Source organism: Hoplias malabaricus, chromosome 15 (assembly GCF_029633855.1).
Source record: "Hoplias malabaricus isolate fHopMal1 chromosome 15, fHopMal1.hap1, whole genome shotgun sequence".
Taxonomy (NCBI): Eukaryota; Metazoa; Chordata; class Actinopteri; order Characiformes; family Erythrinidae; genus Hoplias; species Hoplias malabaricus.
Genome location: NC_089814.1, coordinates 13581613 through 13605265, shown reverse-complemented (window position 1 = coordinate 13605265; position 23653 = coordinate 13581613). Strand labels below are relative to the sequence as shown.

Here is a 23653-nt window from a genome sequence, read left to right as displayed (position 1 = left end):
ATGCTCTACTCCTTTTCAAAGATCAATAAATGCACTAAAAGGTTACATGGGAATTGAGACATTAGTGGTAGGGTTTAACTCAATCCTTTCAGCACTCTCTTCCTCTCTCTTCCTTCACTTCTCCAGTACTTAAATCACTGCAGTTTGGCCTTCTGTACCCACTCCCATTAACAGCACTTTCATGGGGTTCCAGTATGTTGGTGATGGTGTCATTAATGCATTATATTATATGGCTTTTGGAAGGAAGTATGCATTTAATAGGCATTAAATCTTACAGAGCATGGAGTAATGCTTGGAAGATGGTGGTCACATCAGTCTTCTACCAACAAACAAACACCAGTCTAACTAAGAACTTTATACATGAAATACTGCTTTCCTTTTTATTCTTCATTATGTATGCATCAGCTGGGCTTTTGCTGAGGAGGAAGAAATTAGTGGCCTGAATTTGCTTTTGCAATGTTTTGTTTTCCCCAGTTGTTGGATCGGAGATGTTTCCACTCTGTAGCACAGGGCATACCACTTGGAGAGAGGTTGAATAATGAATGACCTCTTTATATAGACTCTTTCATCTGGGTTTGTGAGAGCTTACCGGAGGTGGGGGCTCTTTAGCCCACCTTCTCTATCCTTCTCTATCAACTACGACTTAACTACTGTTTCACATTTTCGTAATAAGGCCATATGGAATATTGCACTCTGTAACCCATCATTGGTTACAGTGTACTTCTAAAGAGATTGAGCTGAATGAAAAACAGCATTGGTTTCATGGGTCACCCTTAATTTTTGTGCTGCTGTTGGTGTTTGCACTGCCTTTTTTCATGCCCCTCACTCCTTCTGTTTTTGTCCTTGTCAAGACAAGGTGACCTTGCATGGGATGTTATGAACAAAAAATGTATATTACTGTTTAAATAAAATTTTTGGTGGTTTTAGTAAACATTACAGCATTCTATTATACACCTGTTTTTACACTCATTGTCCGTTCTTTCATCTCCACCCACCAAACAGGTATGATTTAGCTGGTGCATTATTCTCAGTAGATCAAACACAACAGTGCTGCTGGAGTATTTTAGTCAGTACTGGAATGAATATCAAAACCAAGAACTGTGTAGATGAGCTACTCTGGCTTACCTTTATAACATGGATAAGGTAGGCGTGCCTAATATAACTCCAGTAGCACTGCTGTGTCTGATCCACTTTTACAAAAAAAAAGACAAACCTAACAAGCCGCCACCAGTGCTATCAAGCTGAGCAGAGACGAAAGCTAGCATGTGCTTTCGCCAAAGTAACATTGAGTCTTTTCAAAAACATGCTAACTCAGCATAATTTTACAGATAAGCATGATTGGAGTCCTACCCAAACATAAAGAGCAAGAATAATTATAGGAATAGTAGGGACATTAATTAAATGATTGCACAACTTTGAAGTGTCCTTTCTCTTTTAATGTAGACAATAAGGCACAAAGAATTATTTGCAGCAATCCCATAGAAATTACACTCCTTCCATAAAGAAACTTTCTGTGGAAGGTTCTCCTAAAAAGAATAAAAGTAAACCAAGTAAAATGGGTAAAAGAGAGAGAAAGATTCTGCTCTCTTGCTTCTCACTGCTGTGCACCCAGGTCAGGGCCAACAGTGACTCGTTGAATGCTACTTGATCCTACTTGCTACTTGTCATAGATGTTTCATTAAGGCCCCAGAGAACTGTGTTAATTACTGAAAAGTGTGTAAAATATGTCCATTTTAATGTTGAGAAGCAATTAACGACTTTTCTTAAAACCATTTTTTTCTTACATCTTAGAGATGAATAGTTTTTTAAAGCGTATTGCATCATTTTTACAACAAAACCAAATTTTTTACACTCCCTTGAGCATATCTTATTATTTAGTAATTATGTGAAAAACAATGCAAGGTAATTGAGCTGTTAAGTTTAAAGAAGTGGGGAGAAAGTTGGCCCTGCTAATTGGTCTGTAAAGGTAAGCATAAACTCTTGCTTTATTAAGGCACTGCAGCATGGTCAAGATAAAATTAAAACAATCTGTGCAGTGACCAGTTATTTTAGTGTAGTGTTAATCCTTCATTAGCGGTGGAAATGGTTTCATCTTTCTGCAGGCATCTTCTTGTGACTACATTTACTTCTTAGTCGTCCTTCTCTGCCAGCACATGAGCACTTTTTCTGTGCTGTGGGTTGGTCTTCTCCCCAGCACCCCACCATATTCCAGTATACAAAAGTCAACAAAAACAACTTTAGTTTTTTCATTTTCAATGCAGACCTCTAACAGTGTAAACAGAGAGCAGACACAATGGCCTTCAGTCTGTTCTTTGTCTGTAAGAATTGCTTTAGGTGTTTTGGGAATGAAGCGTCTGACTTCAGTCCAGACAAAAGAAGTTCAACCTTTGTCTGTACAATACCACAGAGTAAGAAAAGAACAAGCCTGTCGTGCCAGATTAAGTTTTGCTTCATGATCTGGACTGATTTGAGCACATAAACAATTGTTTATCTCTGCACACTTAATTCTTTGCAAAGAACAGAAGTGGGCAAGTTTCTCTGAACTGATTGTTTCCATGGATCAAGAGGGATTTTAGCAATGTGACAAAGCTCTATTTAAAATAATGGCTAGCTGGATGTTGATGCTTTAGAGCTTTGGGATCTTCTTTTGCTGCTGGTCTGACACAAACACTGGAAAGAAAGGATTAAATAGGAGTAATAATGGAGAGGTCAGCTTAGTGTTACTGTACGTGCCCCCCCCCCCCCCCTTTTTTTTTCTCTTTGGCTGTGTGTTGTAATTATGTGAGTATGGTACTGAAGATGAAATGCATGATAAAACAGAAGCTCTCACTGATCTGTATTGACTTTATCTCCTGTATTATTCTCCTGTCAAATCTGTTTCAATCACCAACAAAAAACAACAACCCACATTTCTCCTCAGAGCTGAACAGCTGTTCCTCTGTGGGTGGGAGAACAAGCCTTGTATCCTCTGTGTTTTTGGATGTCCTTGACATGTCCACCTTTTGCCCTTCTTCCTGACCTCCCTCTGTTGCTGTTGGTTGTGTTTGACAGTGATATCATTCTTGATTATTTTGATGCTTAGTGAGAATCATGATCTTAATTCACAAAGTTCAAAATGTACAGTGCATTTTTTGTGCAGTTGTCAATATAAAACCCAAAAACAAGAATATAAAATATAGAAAATATGTATATTGTGAAACTGCTGGAAGAGAGAGTGACCAGGATGTGAGGTGTCTGTCAATATTTTCTGTTTCTCATGCTAGATGAAATCAGAGTGGACCAAACAACTAGAATTAATTTAACCGAAGAATATCTAATTTATATATCTAAGCTATTTAAAAAATGACAAATTACATTATTGGTAAAGGCAACTTTAGGAAACATGGCTTGAATTTGGTGGCACAGTAGTGCAACACAGCTCCGCACCGAGTGACTGTCTTTGAGGAGTTTGGTGTGTTCTCTGTTTGAGTGTCCTCCGGGTGCTCTGGTTTCCTCCAACAGTCCAAAAACACACCTTGGTAGGTGGATTGGTCACTCAAATGTATCCACATGTGTGAAAATGTGAGTGTGTCTCTCCCTGCGAAGGACTGGTGCCCCCTCCAGGGTGTGTGACAAGCCTGTAGTTTGTGCCAGTGCACTTCTTTTGTTTATATATTACTTTATACTGTCAGCAGCCTGGTCTTAATGAAAGGCTTGGAAGTGCTTGAAAAGCTGGAAAAATGAGAGAGAGAGCAAGAAGCAGAGGGGGTGATTTTAGTTGAAGAGTTGAGTTGTGTGTCATTGCATGATGTCATGCCATCAAGGCAAGACCTAGTCATGTATGGATCTAATACTCCAGCATAATCCTGCCTAGGAACTGTTTTGTGTCTGTTTTCTTGGCTATGTACTAGCTTTGTTGCCATGGCGTTCTTCTGCTTTTTTGGCAAGTCCCAATCATGGCCAGGCCTTGTTTTGTTCAACAGCATTCTGTCCCAATTACCTCCCTCTCCTGTGTAATCGCATAGGCCTCTGTCATTCTAGTGTCTCCTTCAGTAGAGATTTCGTCATCCATTTTTAGTATGATGCATACCGTCCCAGTTCTCTGAGTTTTACTGCAATGTGCGAAGGTTTGGGCTATTTCAGAGACTGCATCGGGACAGATGAAAGTCCCCATGCTCTTACAGAGAGGCTGGAGCGCGTACACAAAGAGCTGTTTGTTTGTGGCATGTTGTCAATTTCCACTCTCTCTTTGTGCCTGCCTGCAGCCCTGGAAGTTTATAATGAGGTGTCTGGTAACTTTAAAAGTGATGTATGATGGAGCAATTAAAGGTAACCTTAATTCTGCACATTTATCATGTCTTTTTTTTTTTTTTTTTTTTTTTTTTTTTCTTTTCAATGTATAAAAAAAGCCATTTTTATGTGCCACATCACAACTTTAGCTTTGGAATTGGGCAGAGCGGGAGTAATATAGTTCAGTATGTCTTTCATTTTATTAATTCATTCATTCATTCATTCATTCATTCATGTTTTGTAACTTCTTTATACTTAAGGTTGGGGTGAGATCTTAGCCTACCCAGAATCATTGGGTGCAATGCAGGAACACACCATGTACAGGGCGACAGTCCAATTCACTGCTACACGCACACATGATACTTTTACACTGCCAATCAACTTAACAAATCAGACTTCTCGACTCAACTTATTAGAAGAAACCCATGCACTGACAGTCACTGGAGGTAAGGACTGAACACAGGACCCCAAGGTTCCTGGGGCAGATGGCAGACTTCAGCGATTTTACACTTTTTACAGAAGTAAATGTAATGGCTGAAAATCAAGTTTGCAGGATATTGTGTTAATTCAGATGTATCTAATCAGTCAAGTCATAATTGCTGTTGTTATTTTGCTGAAAACTCGAATTTGATACAACATTTGTTGTCGAAAGTGGCTGTCTGGTGCATTTGGCTACACAATGATTAGATTATTATTTATTGATTTATTTATTTATTTATTTTTACTAAAATGTTTACATCATGTTTGGATCAGTATTACCCTGGATTAAGTGAAGCATGAGATGACTATTTGTTAGTATAATATATTGATTGTTATTTTTTTTCTCCTTTGTGTGTAAATTTACTAATGTCTGAGAATTTACAGACTAATCTCACTATTTTGAAATATGTGGAATGCAATGGATTAACTCTTGTACCAAAAGCATTCTCTTTGTTAGTTTACATCTTACACTGCTGAAGGAAGTAGCAGCATTTTCTGCTTAGTTAAAGCTGCAAAATGTTCAGAATGTGCTGTTAATTATTCAAGACCATGGTTAACCAAAAGTGTTTGACTGATGGCGTGCCCCTCAGCTACTGCTTTGTCTCCTCTTCACCTTGTTTAAGCCTCATTTATCATTTATGATCGCTCTCAGTACAGTACTTTGGTGTATTATTACTGACCACTAGACCTTGTAAGTCTATTGTTGTGTTGACACAGAAGTAATCAGCCCCCTACACACACACACACACACAATTGTTCAGCCTCTCCTCTTCTCAGAGCCTTGGTTGTAAAATATATTCTCTATCTTTGTGGAGTCTAAAACTAGTCTGCGATAAAGCATAATCTGGGTTGGGAAAAGGGTTAAAACTTAATAAAAAAAAATAAAAAAAACCATTCAACATGCTGTGTAGTCTATGACTAGGCTTAATATCTGTCTGAGGATTCAGGACCTCACTGATTTAGATGTCAAATCAGCAACTGTCTCAGTGCCTTGGACGTCTCAACTAAAATTCGTACTTGGGTCATGTTGCAAAGGACTGCTAATGTGCTCAGTTCTAACATATGCTTTATCATTTTCCTGAAAAATGTCAAGTATGACACGACTGACGGTCCCTGCTCACTCTGGCCGGAATGCGTACAGCCGCTCCAAGCATGTGTATCCTGGCTGCTCTTTTTACCATGCTCCTGTGACAGAGCTCTTACTGTTTTTCTCATTCTGTCATTCCAAAGTGCACATGCTCAGAAATGTGCTTCTGGCAGTGCATGCTGAAGTAGGAGTGCTTTATTGGTGTCCTTCTCATTCAAAAGCTGTGGAACACTTTTGAATGGCTGTAATTACAGCGGATGGTGTGACTCTCGAGGCAGCCATCTCTGCCATTCTCCATTTTAAATGGCTTCTGTCTGGGGTGGTAGATACCTCATCATATCTAAATGTTGCTGGCAAATGTGAAGATTAGCTTTACAGCTTAACAACAAATTAACTTTGAATCTGAAGGAGCCTACCTTATGATCAAATCTGCACAGATATGTAATCTGTGGTCAGAGTCACAGGATTCTTTGTAGTGACATTTATCAGGGCAGTACTGGGTGGCTTGTGTCTCACAGGAAGTGTAGGGTTATTGAAGACTGGGTATAGGTGTAGCTTTTTGGGAAAAACACTGGGGCTATTCAACTGTATTACAGAAAAAACTAATTATAAGGCACTATATAAACTGCATTATTTTTATTTTAGCTTTTGCAACAAACGTGCTCCAGTCTGACTCTAAATTAATTTATGTTAACTAGTTTAAAGGCTAAGCACCACTTAATGGACCTCCATGAATATTTCACATTATTTTAGTTACTGACATATACAAGTATGAATTAAAATGAAAATAGCAGCTTAATTTGCTTTAAAACGGACAATTTTATTAAATTGACGGAAAAACCAGAGCTCACTACGGAAATTCTTGAACACAGCCGTGACGTCACTGGTGGACAACAGCTGAACAACGCCGTGGTAAAACACCGTTATGACTGACTGTTATGACAGTATCTAGCTAGCAAAATAACAAACATTATTCATGACAATAACCTAGCAATGAGCTAAACTCAAATTTAGAGGTACCGTTATTCTTGTAAATGTGTGTTGTAAATGTGCAACTACGTAGCCGAGTATAATCTGAGCCACCGAGTTTAGCAAGTCAAGCAAATGTTAACTAACACCAACTAAAACAGGCGAAGTAAGTGTACTTACTCTGTTTACCTCCGTGTTACAGAGGCTCTTGAACACCTTTCGTGGGTTATATTACATGCCCATATTGTTGGAAAAGCGCCAGTGAAATGAGCTACAGATAACGCAGTGAGCGGATGGTCCTTTCCAAAGTGACAGTTTAAAGTTGACAAATCTAGTCCATTTTCTGGATATTTTGGGATCTTTGGGCCATTTGTGCACAGATGTCCCACTATACATTGAATTATTGCAGCCAAAAACAACACACCTTTTCATCATTGTGCATTAAATTAAGCGCGCCTTCTAGAGTTGTTGTCCACCATCTACGTCACAGCCAAGACGCCTATTAGAGTTTCCAAACACCGTTGGGGGGTGGACCAACGGTCTTTTAAACCTTATTCTTTGAATTAGTAAGAAATAACATGTTTTCTGACTATCAATAAACACAAGTTAGGAACTCAAATTCCACTGTATTTATTTGTTTGACACTTTCATATTGCTGGTGCTTAGCCTTTAATGTATATGAGCAGGGAAATTGCTGGACATGGGCCTCTCGACCAGAACTGAAAAACACAGAGTAAGACCCACTTCTGTGACTGCTTTGCCCACCAATCTGGGAAACGTCTTAGCATTTTACATGCTAGTTATGTTTTAATAAATAAAACCAGCTTAAGGAGCTGTTCAAAGCAGTTAAAATCTGTGATGCTGACATTTTAAAGGGCCTGTATTATGAAAAGATTCCATTGTTGCTTATTCTTTAAATAAATATGCTTGATATAGTATTAAAAACATTGAAGTCAACTGTGACTTTTGAAGTTTGGACAGTTTATCCAATTAGTGATAAGAAACTAAACTGCAAAAACAGACTACACATGAATCAACATGAACTACATTTTAATTGAGGAATATTACAGGGTGAAAATGCCAGATATAGGCTCTGTAAAATCGGACATAGATGTAAAGTGTATTAAGAGTCATATCAAATTTATTTGTATAGTGCTTTTTACAACTGATGTTCTCACAAAGCAGCTTCACAGAATTCTGGTAAAACACAGTTTTGACGTGAGATGTAAAAACGTAAAGAATGTAAAAGATGTAAAAATCCCCAGGTGAGCAAGCCAAGGGCAACAGTGGCAAGGAAATCTCCCTCAACTAAGCAAGAAACCTTGGGAGGTACCAAGGCTCACAAGGGGTTACCTATCCTCCTCTGGTCAATCTACTGGCAATAAGTAGATTAGTTAGTAAGTAGTAATAGTTAGGAGTGCTACTGACATTAGCTTGGAATGTGTTTGACACACTTGGTGCAAGTCCAAATGTCACAATTTAATCAACAAGCAAGAAGAAAACACCAAGTTTCAAATTACACTTTCAATCAAGTTGTTCTGAAGAGATTAATTACAATAAGAGTCAAGAAAATGCTGGGTTCGGTAAGCTTTTTATCCATCCACATATTCGTTCATTGACACTAAACATATCTTGCAATTCACTTAATTTTGGGTGATGATAATTAAATATAATATCTCTTTTTAAAGAGAGTTTTAATAGACTGTTTTTTATTCTGTATGAATACTCTTAAACCAATATGTAAGCCTTCATAACATGTAGCTAGTTGCTTGCTTGTTAGTAAAGCTAGCTTGTAATTTGGGTCTGTGCTAATTGTCAAATGTTAACAATGAATGGAAAAACGACATTTTAGCTCTCAGATTATTTACAAAATATACTGCTCCATCACTGCATGATTCACTTTGGCCACTATATTTGCTAAAAATATTTTATCATGTCTCCCAGTGCAGGAAGTAAGCTAATTGTTGATCATAATCTGAATTTAATTTCAGCTGCAGTTCATCTAACATCTCTGCATGTCCCTCGTCTCCTAAATTGGAGCTGTTTATATGGAGTATACTACTCAGCCTTTCTTTTCTTTTTATGCTGTCTTTGTCTCTGAGGAAAAACGCCAAGACTCAGAGTCCCATATCCCACACAGTGTGGCTGCCTCCTTTCCCTCTTTAATTAGTCAGTTCCCCCAAGAGCTGTTAAATTGGAACTCACAAACAGGTCTTTTTTTGGCATTTTTACAAGTATGTGTTTACATGTTATCTGAGCTGTTTCTTTCGCATTTCTGAAATGACCACACATTGGTCGCTTGTTTATTTTTTGTTTGTGTGTGTAAACAGTATTGTCTACAGTTTCTTTGTTTGTGGATCCCTTTGATTGACTTGTATATAGAATCATAAATGAAGAATTGAGTTAATCTTTTGAACACGGCTGTTTGAAATAGGTCTACATCAGTTGAGATTGAGTCATCACTGGCTTCGCTTGCTCGCTTATTCACTCAGCCCACCCCAGTTCTTATTGCTTCATGTCTGAGATCAAACCAACCCATTCTGTCTTGTCTGTTGGGAGATATTCCTGTGTGGCCAAACTTTGAAGCTTCTCTGCACTGTTTTAAGAAGCAAATTTCCACTGTTCTCTGTGGCCAGAGCTGTGCAAAGTATGATGAAGCTATGTGTTTGTCTGTGCACCCACCCATTTCTGCCTTTGTCTTTGGGATGTGGACTTTGAAGGGGATTTTTGGGAAGATATGCTAGACACCAGGCAATCCCTCCCCCAAACTCCCATAGGCTCATGGTCTTGTTTTTATAGGAAGATTTATTGGCGTTACATTGCACCTACCACAGTGAGGAGTTTGTAGCTTCTCCCACGCTTAACCAAGCTCTGAGCTTCCAGAATGCTTGTTTCTCACTTCCTCCCTCACAGGGCTTTTACTGATGGGCAAATCTTAGGGTTATTAGTTCCAAAATAGCACTGAAGATGAATCCCACAAAACGTCCTAATCCCCCTACACCTGCAATGTATTGTTGGAGTTTGCAGTCATGTTCTGGAACTAAAAACTCTGTTATCTGCTTAGCCTTTGTTTCTTCTGCTTAGAAACTTCCTGTTTTGTCTTAAAGAAGCCATATTGTGGAAAACATAATTTTCCTCATGTTAAACCTGAATTTGTTTTACGTTAACATGCCAACTTCCAAGTCCATTTGGTCAATATATGGACAGTAGACTGCAGAAATGGCCTGTTTTACATTTGTGTTGTGGAGTGAAAATAAATATTACATTTATCTACGTTAATATCCTACAGTGTTTTCCCACCCATGTTGAAATTAATAGGAACGATGATTTAGCTGTGTGTATCTACAGATAAGGCTGTCAGAACATGGATCATTTGCCTATTACTCTCTTAAAGGGTACATTTCTTTTTCATTTTCCAGTTGCATTCTGGTGCCTGACCCTATTGCAAGGTGGAACAGGAGGTTTTAAAGAAAAGTCTGCTGAATAAGAACTGGAATTCAGCTTATGTTACAAAAGAGTTAAGGGTGCCAATAATATGATTGTCAAACACACTCTGAAAACATATGTTGTCTTAAGTTTAAATCCAGCAGTGCTCCTCTGATATCACTACAGACTGACAGAGCTGCTGATGCATCAGGCTCTTGAAGGGCTGCCCCCATTTCATGGGGGAAATTACTGAACCTTGTAAAATAGTTCCAAGAGGCATGATGACACTTCAAAACAAGAATTATGGGTAAATATAAGAAATGGGATTGGGCTAAAGAGACAGTAATAAATAAACACGCTTGGGATTATTGAGGGGTAATGAGAAGATGGAGAATGGTCTTGTGGAAATGAACTATGACTGCTTTTGGTACATAAACCCACACAAACGTCAGAAGTGGACCACAAGGGGAAAAATAAAAGACCAAAAAAAAAAAAAACATTGGATGTGGACCCTTAAAAAGACTCTCTTATTGCAATGCAGTTCCAGTGAAAGCTTGTGAAGTAAAGGTTGTGAGGTAAAGGAAGTAAAAAGGAGTTGTCTTGACTCTAAGAAATAACTGGGACTTTCCCACAAGAAAAGCAGTTTTCCCTTAATAGAGGCACACATTAAAGCTGTGTTTCATAAATCATACTGTAGTTAATGCTGGCTGAGAAATGTAGGCCAAGCTTGGGGAGCAGTTTTATATTGGACTGGTTGATGGTGGTGTTAGCAGTGGTTTGAAGTGGAGAGTGTTTTTTTCTGCGCTGTAATGTTATCATGGAGGATGTGAGAGTTGTTTTCAGGATTTGGTGACCTAATCCATATAGTTTGCTCAGTAACTGAATTGTGAGATTTGGACCTTTTTTATTTATTTCCCTCCCCCCCCCTCTTATTTGCCCTCAAAAACAACTTTTAAAAAAAAAAAATAATATTACACTTTCAAATTTGTTTGTCATTGAAAACTGTAAAAGTTCAAAGGTTTTAGAGTATCTGCCAATCACTTTCCTTTTCTAAAATCAGAAACACTGTAGTTTTAAGAAACCCCACAATTATTTTTTCATACTGACCTAACCTTTCCTTTTGTGCTCAGCTCAGTTTTACCCCAGTGCGGGGAATGACATTAACCTCAGCTCGAATGAAGGAAAAAGAAACCCAAACTAAAATGAAAACATTGGTTTGTTCCATGAGGGGGAAAGACGAGGGGGAAGACTTTAGATATGGCCACAGTTCTGTCACAGAGAAAGGGAAATGGCAGTCTCTTTTTCCTCTTATCTGTTTAGATCATTAAAGTGTGATGGATTAAAGATTAAAAAGATGTTAGATTGAGTGAATAGAAAATGGACCACTAGTAATTTGTTTTCAAGTGTCCCAACAGTATAAATTACAGATTTTAACCGTGCTTTAAAATTTGCCAAAGACATTTTCACACATCCTGTTTCACTCAGATATACCTCATGTTAAAAAATTTAAATGTGATCTGCAGGGAATCAGCTCAAATTACCAACCTGAAATAATGTTCATCCAATACCTCTTAAAAACTTCTGAGACTGAATTTGCACTTAATGCAGCTCAGTGACATCACACTCTATTATATCTGTGGTGGCACAAGTTATGGCCTTTTCGGTGAAGCATTTACATTACAGTTTATCTCACATGGGGATCCCTGTGCTATAAATGGCTCAGCTGCTGTTACGAAGTTCCTTAAATTGATTTTTGTAACTGCTCCAGAGCCCCCAACACACTCACACGTTGGCTCCCACCCCCCTAGATGATGTTTGTGTATGTGTGTGCGCCAGCAGTGGGTAGAATCTGGCAGACTGCTGCCTACTGTGGTCTAGACTGGAGCTAGAGAGCAGCTCTTCGATGGAGCCCCATGAGTCACTCTCCCCAACCGCCATCGCGGTGTGGGAGCATCAGCTTCTCTACTGGCCTGAGGAGAGCACTGCTCAGGCCACACTACACCGCACCAGAGCTGTCACAACACGTACACACAAAAATGCACATAAATAACTAGAGAATGCTTAATGCTAGATTGATCACATCAATGCCATTTATGTTGTAATAGCATATGTGTGTTTATAGTATATGGTAAAGCATCCAGCAACCATTAAAATAAAACTGATTATCTTGGCAGTGTGCACTTGCCTGCAATGGGGCTATAACATTAGAATAAATGCAAAAAGACAAATGAGGTCAATGAGTTTTAAAAATATAATAAAATATTACATTGGTAAGAAAAATACAGTTAAAAGGACACAAGTGGGTTCCTGACTCATTAGTTCACCCTTTGCTTGGATTTGTTAAAGTGATTAGCTTTAGCACACACTGGATAGTAACTGCAAGGACTATGTAGAGGTGTAAAACACAACCATTGTTTTTGTCAACCATAAATACTAATAAAATTACAGTGTGTGTGTCTCTGGACTTATGGAAATGCGTTCTCTTGAGTGATGAATCATGCTTCACCATCTGTTGTAGCTATGTTTGAATGCAGGGAGAACAGTACCTGCACAAAGACAAGGTGCCAGCTTTAAAGCTTGTTTGAGGTGGAATAATGGTCTGAGGCTTTTCTCCAGCTTTGTGCTAGGTCCCTTAGTACCTATGAAGGAAAGCTTTGTTATAAACCTAATGGCCAGTTAAGTGAAAGCAAATTAACACCTTATGAACACCTTTATGATCATCTGAAATAATAACCACAAGTTAGAGCTTATTGCTCAACATCAGTGCTCATCTTCACTGATGTTCAAAAGTCTAATTGGAACAGTCTCAACAGCCAGAGTCCAAATGTGAGGAAAGCCTTTCCAGGAGGGCAAAAAAAAGCAGGACCAGTGGGTTTGAAATATAATGTTCATCAACCACACAGGGATGTGATATTTGTGATATTTATGCACATGCTTCTGGCCATATAATTTGCAAGTGTAATAATTCACAGTGGCTCACCAACTGACTCCTTGACCCCTGCACTAGCATGTTATTTAGGTCTGTTTTCTGTCATCACATGTTTGTAAGACTTTGAGAAACTAACTAGCCCCCCTTAGGATTTGCATTCTTTAACTTAACTATGAGCGTTTGTTTTGTCTATTTCTGACAAACCCTGGCTCGCAAAATAAACAAGTCCAGCCCATCTGACGTGATCCTGGTTGCAGCCATTTCTGGTGTATTTGGGCTGGAGCCAGGCGAGCCCAAGCCAGTCCATTTGTCTTTTGGATTGAAGGGGGGTTGAGACTTTGAGCTCCACCTTGCATTCCTGTACTGAGACCCAGGCAGCTGAATGTATACTGGCCCCATTTATGTGAAACCTGAGGCCAGCGAGGGTGGCTACTACACACGATGATATAACCTTCAGCCCCTGTACTTGTATATCTCTTTATACACAAAAACATGCTCACAAGGGCTCCGGCAGTTGTTCAGAGTCTGGCTATGCCCCTCACGGCTTGTATGCCTAAACATCAGCTGCCTTGAAAACCCAGTAATCAATTAACCTTTTGACCCCTTCCAGGAGTCTTTCTATACACAACACAGAGCTTATGGAGGACCAGGCAGTTCTTAGCTCTGAGGCAGTCCCACAAATCAGGTTTGTATCCGCCTGTCCCGTCTGCCCTCACGCTCACAGGCACCACTCTTCCTCCCTCGCGACTCCTGTGGGTCTGTGTTTGACGGGTGCAGATGGAGCGGGGTTAAACTCTGCTCTTTCTCCTCCCCCTTGTCTAGAACACCTGTCCATCTGCTCCCTCTATAGCTGGGGCCTCCTAACTTGCACTCCTGGAAGCAGTGGCTTGGCCATAAACTTTTAAGATGTTATTGGGTTTCTTATATTTGTTTGTTCTGTTTAATTCTAAAACCCACCTAATTTCTTTATTTATTGTTCTCATAACTCTCATTGTTATCTGAATTTTCCCATCTGTGGTCGCCGTTAGAGGATGTAGTCTTAGTTCCTGTCATTATTTTCTTCTGTTGCTCTTAAGGAGTATTTCCCATGCCACTGTCAACTATGTCATAAAACGTTTGGGGGCAGATTTGTGTTTCTTTGTGACATGTTGGTCAAAACAACTGTGAAAAGTGCTATAAAAATAAAAATGAAAGTTTAACTGCACTTACATTTACAGTTAAACAGTCTACTTGTACCTCTTAGCCATTTTCTGCCTCCAGCTTGCCTCCAGCTTTCTGAAATTTTGATCAACAATCTGTACATATATCACTTATTGTAATGGTAAAACTATTGCAATAGTAAAACATTCTTAAAAATTGCTGCTACCTAATTTTAGTCTTCTGCAATTCTATTTGGAAGGTCTTTGCTGTTCAGTTATGTTCCAGATAAAAGGAAAACAATGCATTTAATTTTTGGCAGAATTACCACTAAGGTTCGGTGCGTGTAGACAGTGAGTAGACGTGGTGTAAAATGTGTTTGTGACTGGATCATAAAATCAGACTGCATTGTTTTCTTGCAGCTGGATGGAAGGTTGATCCCAGGCCACGCAGGAAAACGGCTCAAATAACTTTGGATTATCTAAGAGCTTTTGACAATGGGGCACATTTATGGCAGCAGATATTGTAATTGGGAGTTTATCCGGTCCTGTCTGGAATGGTCATTTATGAAAAGGATGCTTTCAGCAGGAACATTTGTACATGTTTGTGTGAATGTGTGATAGACAGTTGAGCAGCAGGTTAACATGAGGACAGAGTGAAGCTGTGAAGCAAATATATATTTATTTGTTTGTTTTCCTTTTTTGTCCTGTTTTAACAGACCATCAGATCAGCTTAATTTCCAGGCATTCAAAATATGCACCAATAATAATGAAAAAGATACTCTCTGAGATGCAGCATGAGATCCTTTACGAGTTTTATTGGACACAGAACACATTGCATTAACTCAAATTTTCCTGGAATCCAAATGAGGTAAAAGGTCCCAAAATTTCCTTGGAAAGTTTACATTTTGGAATATTTCCAAAGTTCCATGAAAGTAAGAACTGGTTTGACTCAAGTACGATTTTTAGAGGGATGTGATATACTGTCGAGCATGTCACCAGCTTCTGTTGCTCCTTTTATATATGCACGGTAATCCAGAAATGTTCCGCAGTTTACCTAGAGGAGCTGTATGTGTGAATGCGACCACACAGTACTTCCACAGATTATTCTCCTCGCACCCTAGTAAAGACTCAGAGTGAAGTCTGAGTCGGCGCACGTGAGAACAGCACGGGAAATGTTCCGGAGTTAAGCATGTGTTTCATTTTCCTCTTCAAGAGCACGACTGATGCAGGAAATCTCCAGCCATGCCTGCTCATGTGAACGACTACTTCGGCACCTCTCCAGGCTCGATATTCTTCAGTTTTTCTAGAAATTCTCTTGAATTTGTGTGAAAGAGGCATATGAAAGACTGTCAAAGCCAGTGGATGAAACCCCTGAGAAGATGGAAGCAGGTCAACAGGATTGAATGATATATACATTCAATTTCACTTACTATAATGTAATACAATTTAGAAGATTCTTGCAACATACTTCTATTTTTAACCACAATGCTTATTGGCTTTGTGGCCCAAGTGGCCAGTGCAAAATGTTATGTTCTGTTCATGAATGCAGCACTCATCCACAGAAGTGAGTATGTTTGAGTCATTTCCAGAGATACAAGCAAGTCTCTCTCTGTCTCTTTTCTCTCCTTTTCTTATTAATTACTCTTTCTCACCAACACAATCTTCTGTCACCCGAAGAGCATTTGAGAAAGAGCAGAGAAACTGTGAATCACACTAAAGATAATGACTCTTTCATGACCCATGTTGAGCTGTGATTTTGAAGTGTGTTTAACACTGTTCCCCTACAGCCGATCACACACACTCCAGCCTGGCACACCTTGCAGGTGGATAGTGCATATGAAAAGACAGCTGACTGAAGCAGAATGGAGAGTAGATGCTCTCCACTGGGAACTCTGTGTCCTTGCTGTCAGGATGGCTGATTCCTTGTGCAGTCTTTACATAGCTTGCTTTATGGATTCTTTTGTGTTTGCTCAATGTTTTACACTCAAAAAGGGGTTCTTTTGGGGTTTTGAAAGCTCTTTTGGGCAGTAAGGGAATCGCAGTATTTCATATTTGGGGATGGCTATAATAAACTGAATACTGGAGTATTGTTTCATTATGTGGTTGTTCAGTTTTCTATTTAGTATTTGGAAGCTTCGTCTTTTTTAAATTACTATTGAGCCTAGGCTGTAAAAGGCTTCATCAATAAAAGCTTTTACATGGAAATTTTTTCTTGTTACCAGTGAATTGTTTAAACGCACCATTAGAGCAATAAACTGCACTACTATGTAAACACAGAAGATGCCTAAAAATCATGTGTGGAAGCTCTTACTGGACAATCAGAAAAATGAACTGTGAAGAATGTAATTTAAGAGATTGGTATACTATGACCAGCCAGACAAGTTTAATAAATATAATATAAATGCCATATAAGCATGCCAATATTTTTTCAGATGCAGCTAGGTTCTGGTCAGGGCAAAACCCAAACGGGGATTCATGGTGGGTTCAAGAGGGTGGGTTCTAGCAGTCTATGAGCAAGCAAGAGCAACATTCCACTGAGTGGAAGATTTTCATCAGTCCTGCTGCTGTGCTCCTGCTGGTTATGCTCTGGTTTCTCAATTGCAAACAATCATTATAGTTTTTTTATTATAAAATTATTTATATAAATACATATTTGTGTACTTCCTGACATGGAAATGTATACACTTTTAAAATGATTCTATAAAACATATACTGATACCCTATTTGGTTGTGTCTATTACACACACAACCACAGCAAGCTTCATAGCACTGTGCAACCTCTATGTGCATTCTTTCCAGGGCGCTGGTGACTGTATAAGCCAGTTATTAAATGATGTAATTCAGTAACTGGTTAATAAGCAGGCTCAAGCCCCTGAAAGCTTTCTGTTTTCAACAACTCTCCTGAGCCACGTTTCATTTTAGGGCACTGAGGCATTTAATTAGTGAAACACAACACACTTTTCAAGATGAAGTTAAGGATTAGGGAATATGCAGTTCAAGTGGAGACCAAGCAGATCATCGTAGTAATAATTTTAAGCCATATTCTTCCAAAATTAAAAGCAAGAGAGAAATAATTTCCCCTGAGGTTTGGTTATTAATATAACAATAAAGCAATTCCACCCTCCTCAAAATCCTTTGTTCTTCTCTGACAGCAGTAGCCTGCTTCAGACTGGCTCTCCCCCTATTGCTATAGCAGTGCAGTTCACCAATACAGTGTTGTGACTCCCCCCCTCCCTTCTTAAGATTACAAAATCCTGTGAATGTGAGGTGAGGCTGTGGATGTGGGATCAAACAGATGCTTAACATAGGTGTGGAAAGAGAGGCTCAGCAAGAAGCTGTCAGCAGAGTGCTGTGTGGGAGAATGTTGTTTGAAGGAGCAGGGTAGGTTAAGGACAAGAACCGGGCTTTTCCATCTTGAATCTAGTTAGGTATGACTGTGTTCACATTGGGAGTTCTAATTAGGGATGGGTGGTACACACATATGACAAAAGTCATAACTTCTCAAAATATTAACGTGCCTACCTGATGACCCCTGTGAAGATGCAATGGGTAGTTTGGGTACTCAAATGCTCAAGGGCTCAAAGATTAACCGTAAATGTTAAGGGTAGCTGGTTGCTGATCAGATCATAAACAGCCACAGCAACCATAGGGTGTAGCTGTAGGATTGGAACAATGGAAATTGTGTGGCTTCTGGTAGGAAGAGAGTGTGTTGGGCCCTATGTGAAGCTCTAATGGATTGGCATAGGTTATTTTACATCTTATCTTTTGTATGATTATTATTATTATTATTATTATTACCATGGGGATGCGCTGTCACATTGCAGGAGCCTAATATCTGTAAATGTGGATTGAAGTGTTTTCTGTGATGTGCAGTTCAGGTCTGCACAGCCCAACTGTGCACACCGACACATTTCTGAGAGAGCACATTTCAGCGATTGGTGCTTTGAAAATGAGCGGAATAATTAATCTCACAACTGTGATGTACCACTGGGTTTATGTTTTTCTCCACCCATTTTCAGAGTGTGATATCACCAGTCATTGAGCTCCCACAGGACCCACTTGTGGCTCTCTTAAATGCACATGAATGAACTCTGGTCTTGAACTTAGACACAGAACATAAATTGGAGTTAACCCTTTGCATGCTAAAAATGGCTCTGTAGTTAAATCAACTTTATACAAAGCAACTGCACAGAACTGCAGACCTGAATGTTGGAAAAGTATACACTGGTGGCTGAAGGAGCTAGGTGGTAAAAGAAATCAGAGCTATAACTTACAAACACAGCGTGAGCTCCTAATCTGAGCTTTTTGTCCACTGGAAATCAAGTGCGAGTCTTAAAAACAGTTGGAGATGTTGACATGGGCAAAATTGAGATGGCTAGATAACTGGGTCAGTGCATCTCTAAAACAGAGGGTTTTGTGGAGTGTTCCTAGAATGCAGTGATTAGTGTCTTTTAAAGTTGTCCCAAGGAAGGCCCACCAGTGAAGTGGCTACAGGATCTGAAAACACAGAACAACTACGGAAGCACAAATTGCAGAATATGGGTCAGAGTTCCTCTACATACTACTGTTCCCTGCCAAAAGTGCCTTCATTGGGCACTTGATCATCAACCGAACCATGGAGAAATGAAAGAACTTGGCCTGGTCTGATGAATCACCGTATTTTCCATCATTTGCACGCTGTGTTGACAGAGAACTCTGGATGTTGATTTGGCCTACAAATTCTCCAGATCTCAGTCCCATTGAGTATCTGTGGGACGTGCTGGAAAAAACTGTCAGATTCATCTAATTCATGGAGGCATATTTGCAACTTAAAGGATATGTTGCTGATCTCTTGGTGCCAGCTTCAGAGAGCTTGTGGTGTCCATGCCTTGGTGTGTCAGAGCTGTGTTTTTGACACAGTTGCAGACACAATATTTTACACGTGGTTCAATGGTTATGACTGACCAGTGTATATGCCTATCTATTAGATGTGGGTGATTATGACCCTAAAATATCACAATATTTCAGGGTATTTTGCCAGTAACAATATTCTTGACAATATGACAACAATTTGAAATATACTTTTATTTATTTTCAGACTATTGCAACAAAATGTTATGTTAACATGAATTGTATTCACTTAAATATTCAATTAAAAAAATTAATAATAATATTAAAGGCTTCAACATAATAACATGGTTTATTGTACATCTGATATTTTGCAACCAAACCACCTCCACAATTCTCTCCCTTTTTTTTTTTGGAGCAAATTCCTCTGCCTGATTCGCTTTCCACCATATTTCACTATATTTCGTAAACAAGTCAGAATATAACTAATATAATAGCGATTTTTTTTTTTTTAAATCGCTTTAAAAATATATGATATGGCACAGCCCTACTATCCATCTGTAATGAGAATGATCAGATTGTGTTGAAGTCAGGCTTTACATATAGAAAATGCACTTCTCTTCATCCAGTGTTGGTAGATATGCCATAATGCTGTGTAACTATAAGATCAGACCTGAGTGCTTCTCTTTGTTAACAGTACATAATCTCAGGAGAGAGCTGGTGGTTTGGGGATGTGCCTGTGCCCATGTTTGGCCATTTTTGTCTTTAGTTTATTTGCTGGTGGTGTCAGGCCAAATATTCCACCATTGCTGCCACCACCTCTTCTCTGAAGTCATTTCTATGGTATGCCCAGATTATGCCCAATCTCGTAATGAGGACATTCTCATCATTTCCGTCATTCCGCATTCCTTTCTCCCATCTTCTTGACACATTCTGCCATCTCACTCTTTCCCTCTCTTCCCTCAGATTGGGGGTTGTTGTTGGCAGGAGCAATATGGACACACCGAGTGTTTGGAGACTGTTGCCAAGCAATGTGGCGTTTTCTGATTTACGATTACGTCTTCTGACCGGCAGCTTGTTGCAATTAGTGCTGTCCTTTGAGGAGGGTATGTGTGTGTGTGTTTGTGCGTGCGCTGTATCTCGGTTCATTTGTCTGACTTCGTTCCAGACAGCTTTTTTGCGTTTGAGTTTTTAAGCGATAAACATTTCCTCTCCTGATCTTTGCAAAGCGCCATTACGGCTCTGCCCCTTCCTCATTCCGTTCTCATCAGTCTTGTTGTCTTTCCAGTGTCTCTTTCTCTCACTCCACCACTCTGAAGGACTGCTGATCGGAACATGATGTGGATTGTCTTACATTGAATTGGGAAAATGAGATTGAATCCAGAGACTTTGAAGTGTTGCACTGACTGGACCACAACACAGTGGTTTCTTGAAAGGCTGGTTTTAATTCTCTGATTCAGGTCAACTGTAGGACAGCTATTGTGCATGAATAATTTTGTTTAAAGAAGATATGCATGTGTAATGTGGGTATTCTTAAGGAATGTGTGAGAAAGTTTAAGTGGAAAAATGCTATACAAGGAGGTTTTTAATTATTATTATAAAATGTTTACAGACAATAAGCCCAAATGTGTCATGTTTTTTTTGTCTTTCAGCCAGAAACAAATGCCATTTTTTGACCATTTTTATGGATATTTGGCTGCTTTTAATTTCTCTAAAGAACCTTTCATTGGGATAAAATGCCTGTTTGGGTCTCATATTCCCAATGAAACCACTCTGGGATGGTGGAAATTTATTTTTCCCCAAGACACATGCTGTCAACTAGGTATTTATTTATTTTAGCTCCTAATACTGTGTCATGTGTCGGTTTAACATGCTTGGAGGTGAAGAAATACAGATATCTATGAGCACACTGGAGATTGAACTCTTGGTGAAGGTGCCTAAAAATAAGTGACTGTGCCTGTTGTTGTTTAGAGTAGGATAGAGATCAAATTCCTGGGCCCGGGCTTATGTACATTTGATGTCCATCTTTTCAAAGGCTAACAGGAGATCGGATAAGCACATTAGCAAGTTTGGTTATTGAAAACCAAGACCTGCAATAGTTTGGAATACCAACAGCATTTAAGTATGTTTATGTTTGACTGGAAACTCCTTCAAATGTCTGATCCTTAAAAGATGTGGGAATCCATTTCAGATTTAAACACGACTCCAAATTCCATCCATCTCCCCACAGAGACTTTTCATTCCCCTGCTTTTACCACATGAAGAGAATGTCTGTGCGTGACGCAGAGCGTGTGTATGTGTGTTAGAGGTATTTGTCTGCTTGTGTGTGTGTATGAACAGTTTGGCTGGCGAGAGCACAGCTGTCTGACTGTAACAAGACACAAGAATTGTCCTTACGTGGCCCCTGTTGTCTTCTTGGCATGTTGCAGATTTTGTTATTCTTTCTATCCTTCTGTTTCGGCTTTCTACTTTTTCATTCTTGTCTCACGCTCTCGTTTTTCCCCTTTTTTTTCTCCTTCACGCACACCCTCTGGCAGACATAATTAGGCTTTTGTTCACTGAATGGAAAGAGAGGAAAAAGTGATGGAGAGGGAATGAGAGCTGGAAGGTAGCAGATGGAGAGGAAGCGAGTGGTTAAATAGATGGAGAGAGAGAGAGAGAGAGAGAGAGGAGGAATGGGCGGAACAGGGGAAGGGTTGTGGCAAATTCCCTTGTTAATTTTTCTTTTCTAACCATGATGCCCCTTGAGCCTCCAATACATCAGTGCTGTTGTGTAGCAGTAACTTGGTGCACATCTTTATCATTTCTGCTCACTTGGCATACTTTGTTGTTTTTGCCTTCTGTTACCTCATTGTTCTTGTCCTGTCTTAACACCACTATTTTAGAAAAGCCTTGCGTGTGGGTTTTTTTAGCAAGTTTTAGGTGAGCACTAATTTTAGGCTCCTCTGGAGCTCTTTATGAGGCCCCTGTGACTCTGGCTTTATTTTCTGCTTTTTACCACTCAACAAATTGCAGCCACCAGCTGGTGTGCTTTCCTGTGTATATAAAAAAGAGAAAACCTATTTCTCCGATATGTAGGCTAAGCAGAATAGACTTTTGTAGAGAGGAATTAGAAGCAGTCCTGGCAGACCTGATGTCCGATTGATCACAGCTCTAACGGGATAAAGCAGGATTTGTCAGCAGAAACAGTGTGCAAATTCAAGAAGATTTTTCTTAAACATGTGACCTTCGTGATGAGGTGTACTGATTCATTCTCTCTCTCCCTCTTTCTCTTTCTCTCAGGTGTGTGGGGCAGTCAGGTGGAAGTCCCTCCAAAGGTCAGTGCAGTGTTGGGGAAGAATGTGACTCTTGGATGTAAAATCCAAGTGGACACTAACCTGAGTCTCACTCAGAGCTCGTGGGAGAGAAGATTGCCCACCGGTTGGGTCACACTGGCTGTTTATAACCCCAGTTATGGAATCTCCATCCCATCTGAGTATGAGCGGCGTCTGTCATTCCGTTCGCCCTCAGCACTTGATGCCACCATTGTTCTGGAAGATGTGGGCTTTTCTGATATTGGTGTCTATACCTGCAAGGTGGCCACGTTTCCACTGGGCAACTCCCAGGCCTCCACCACTGTCAGTGTGCTTGGTAAGTGTGCATATATATTATTTGTTGCTTCTTTAATGTTATGCAGTTTTAGTTTGTAGACATTAAACTGATAGTCATATAGAATATATGTAGTGATTGGTCATTTTCATTTGCAGCTGATATATTTATCACATAAATAGGTTACTGTATATGTCCAAGGTTTGTTAACACCCCTTATTATTAGTGAAAGGATTATTTTATGGTTCACTCCTCTGCATAGTGTTTCAATTGTACGTACACAGTTGTATAATCTCCATAGAAAAGCATGAAATAAAATGGGATGTGTTTGAGCAGTTACTTATGAGTTGATGGTCACTGTGCTCAATGCAGTGCCATTGATACTTTTGATATCAACATGATCTCTGCCACAAACCATGAACATGGTTAAATATGGAAGTGTAGGGACTCATGACTGGCACGGCAGACTAACCTTTAGCCCTCTCGGTGTTAGATCCCTGGTGATGACACAGCCATCTGTGGCCTGGTGTCAATATTTGGCTTCCGCCTCTCTCAGGGTAGGGTAGGATGACCTTTTCTCTCCCAAATGACTGAGAGTACTGTGCTACGGCAAAGATTCAAATAGCCTTCAAACTGAAAATGACTAGACCAGGGAGAAAATTAGTGCATAAGCAAAACATGGAAGTTTAACACTTTTAATGGCTTTGTGAGCTATTTCAGTGCAACTTCCTTTTTAGCAACCTCTTGCATTCAAATATTTGAAAATTTTGCATCCATTCAAATGTATACAATAACATATGATTTGATCCGACTGTATCTGAGGCTGAGACAAGTCTGGAGAGAATCGCTATGTTCGTCCAGTCTGTGCAGGGCTGTCTCGTTATCCCAAAGGAAAAATGATAATGCGGACCGGCTGCAGACCGTGACTTGCACGTATTA

At 39.5% G+C, this 23653-nt stretch overlaps 1 protein-coding gene across 2 annotated transcripts in view; it reads left to right on the top strand.

Moving 5' to 3' along the window:
- Positions 1-23653, top strand: part of nectin3b (nectin cell adhesion molecule 3b) — a 46360-nt gene that overhangs the window by 4255 nt on the left and 18452 nt on the right. For both annotated transcript variants that reach the window (XM_066646361.1, XM_066646362.1), the window contains exon 2: positions 22409-22756. In XM_066646361.1, the coding sequence (XP_066502458.1) occupies positions 22409-22756 (348 nt within the window). The remainder of the gene's footprint in view (positions 1-22408; positions 22757-23653) is intronic.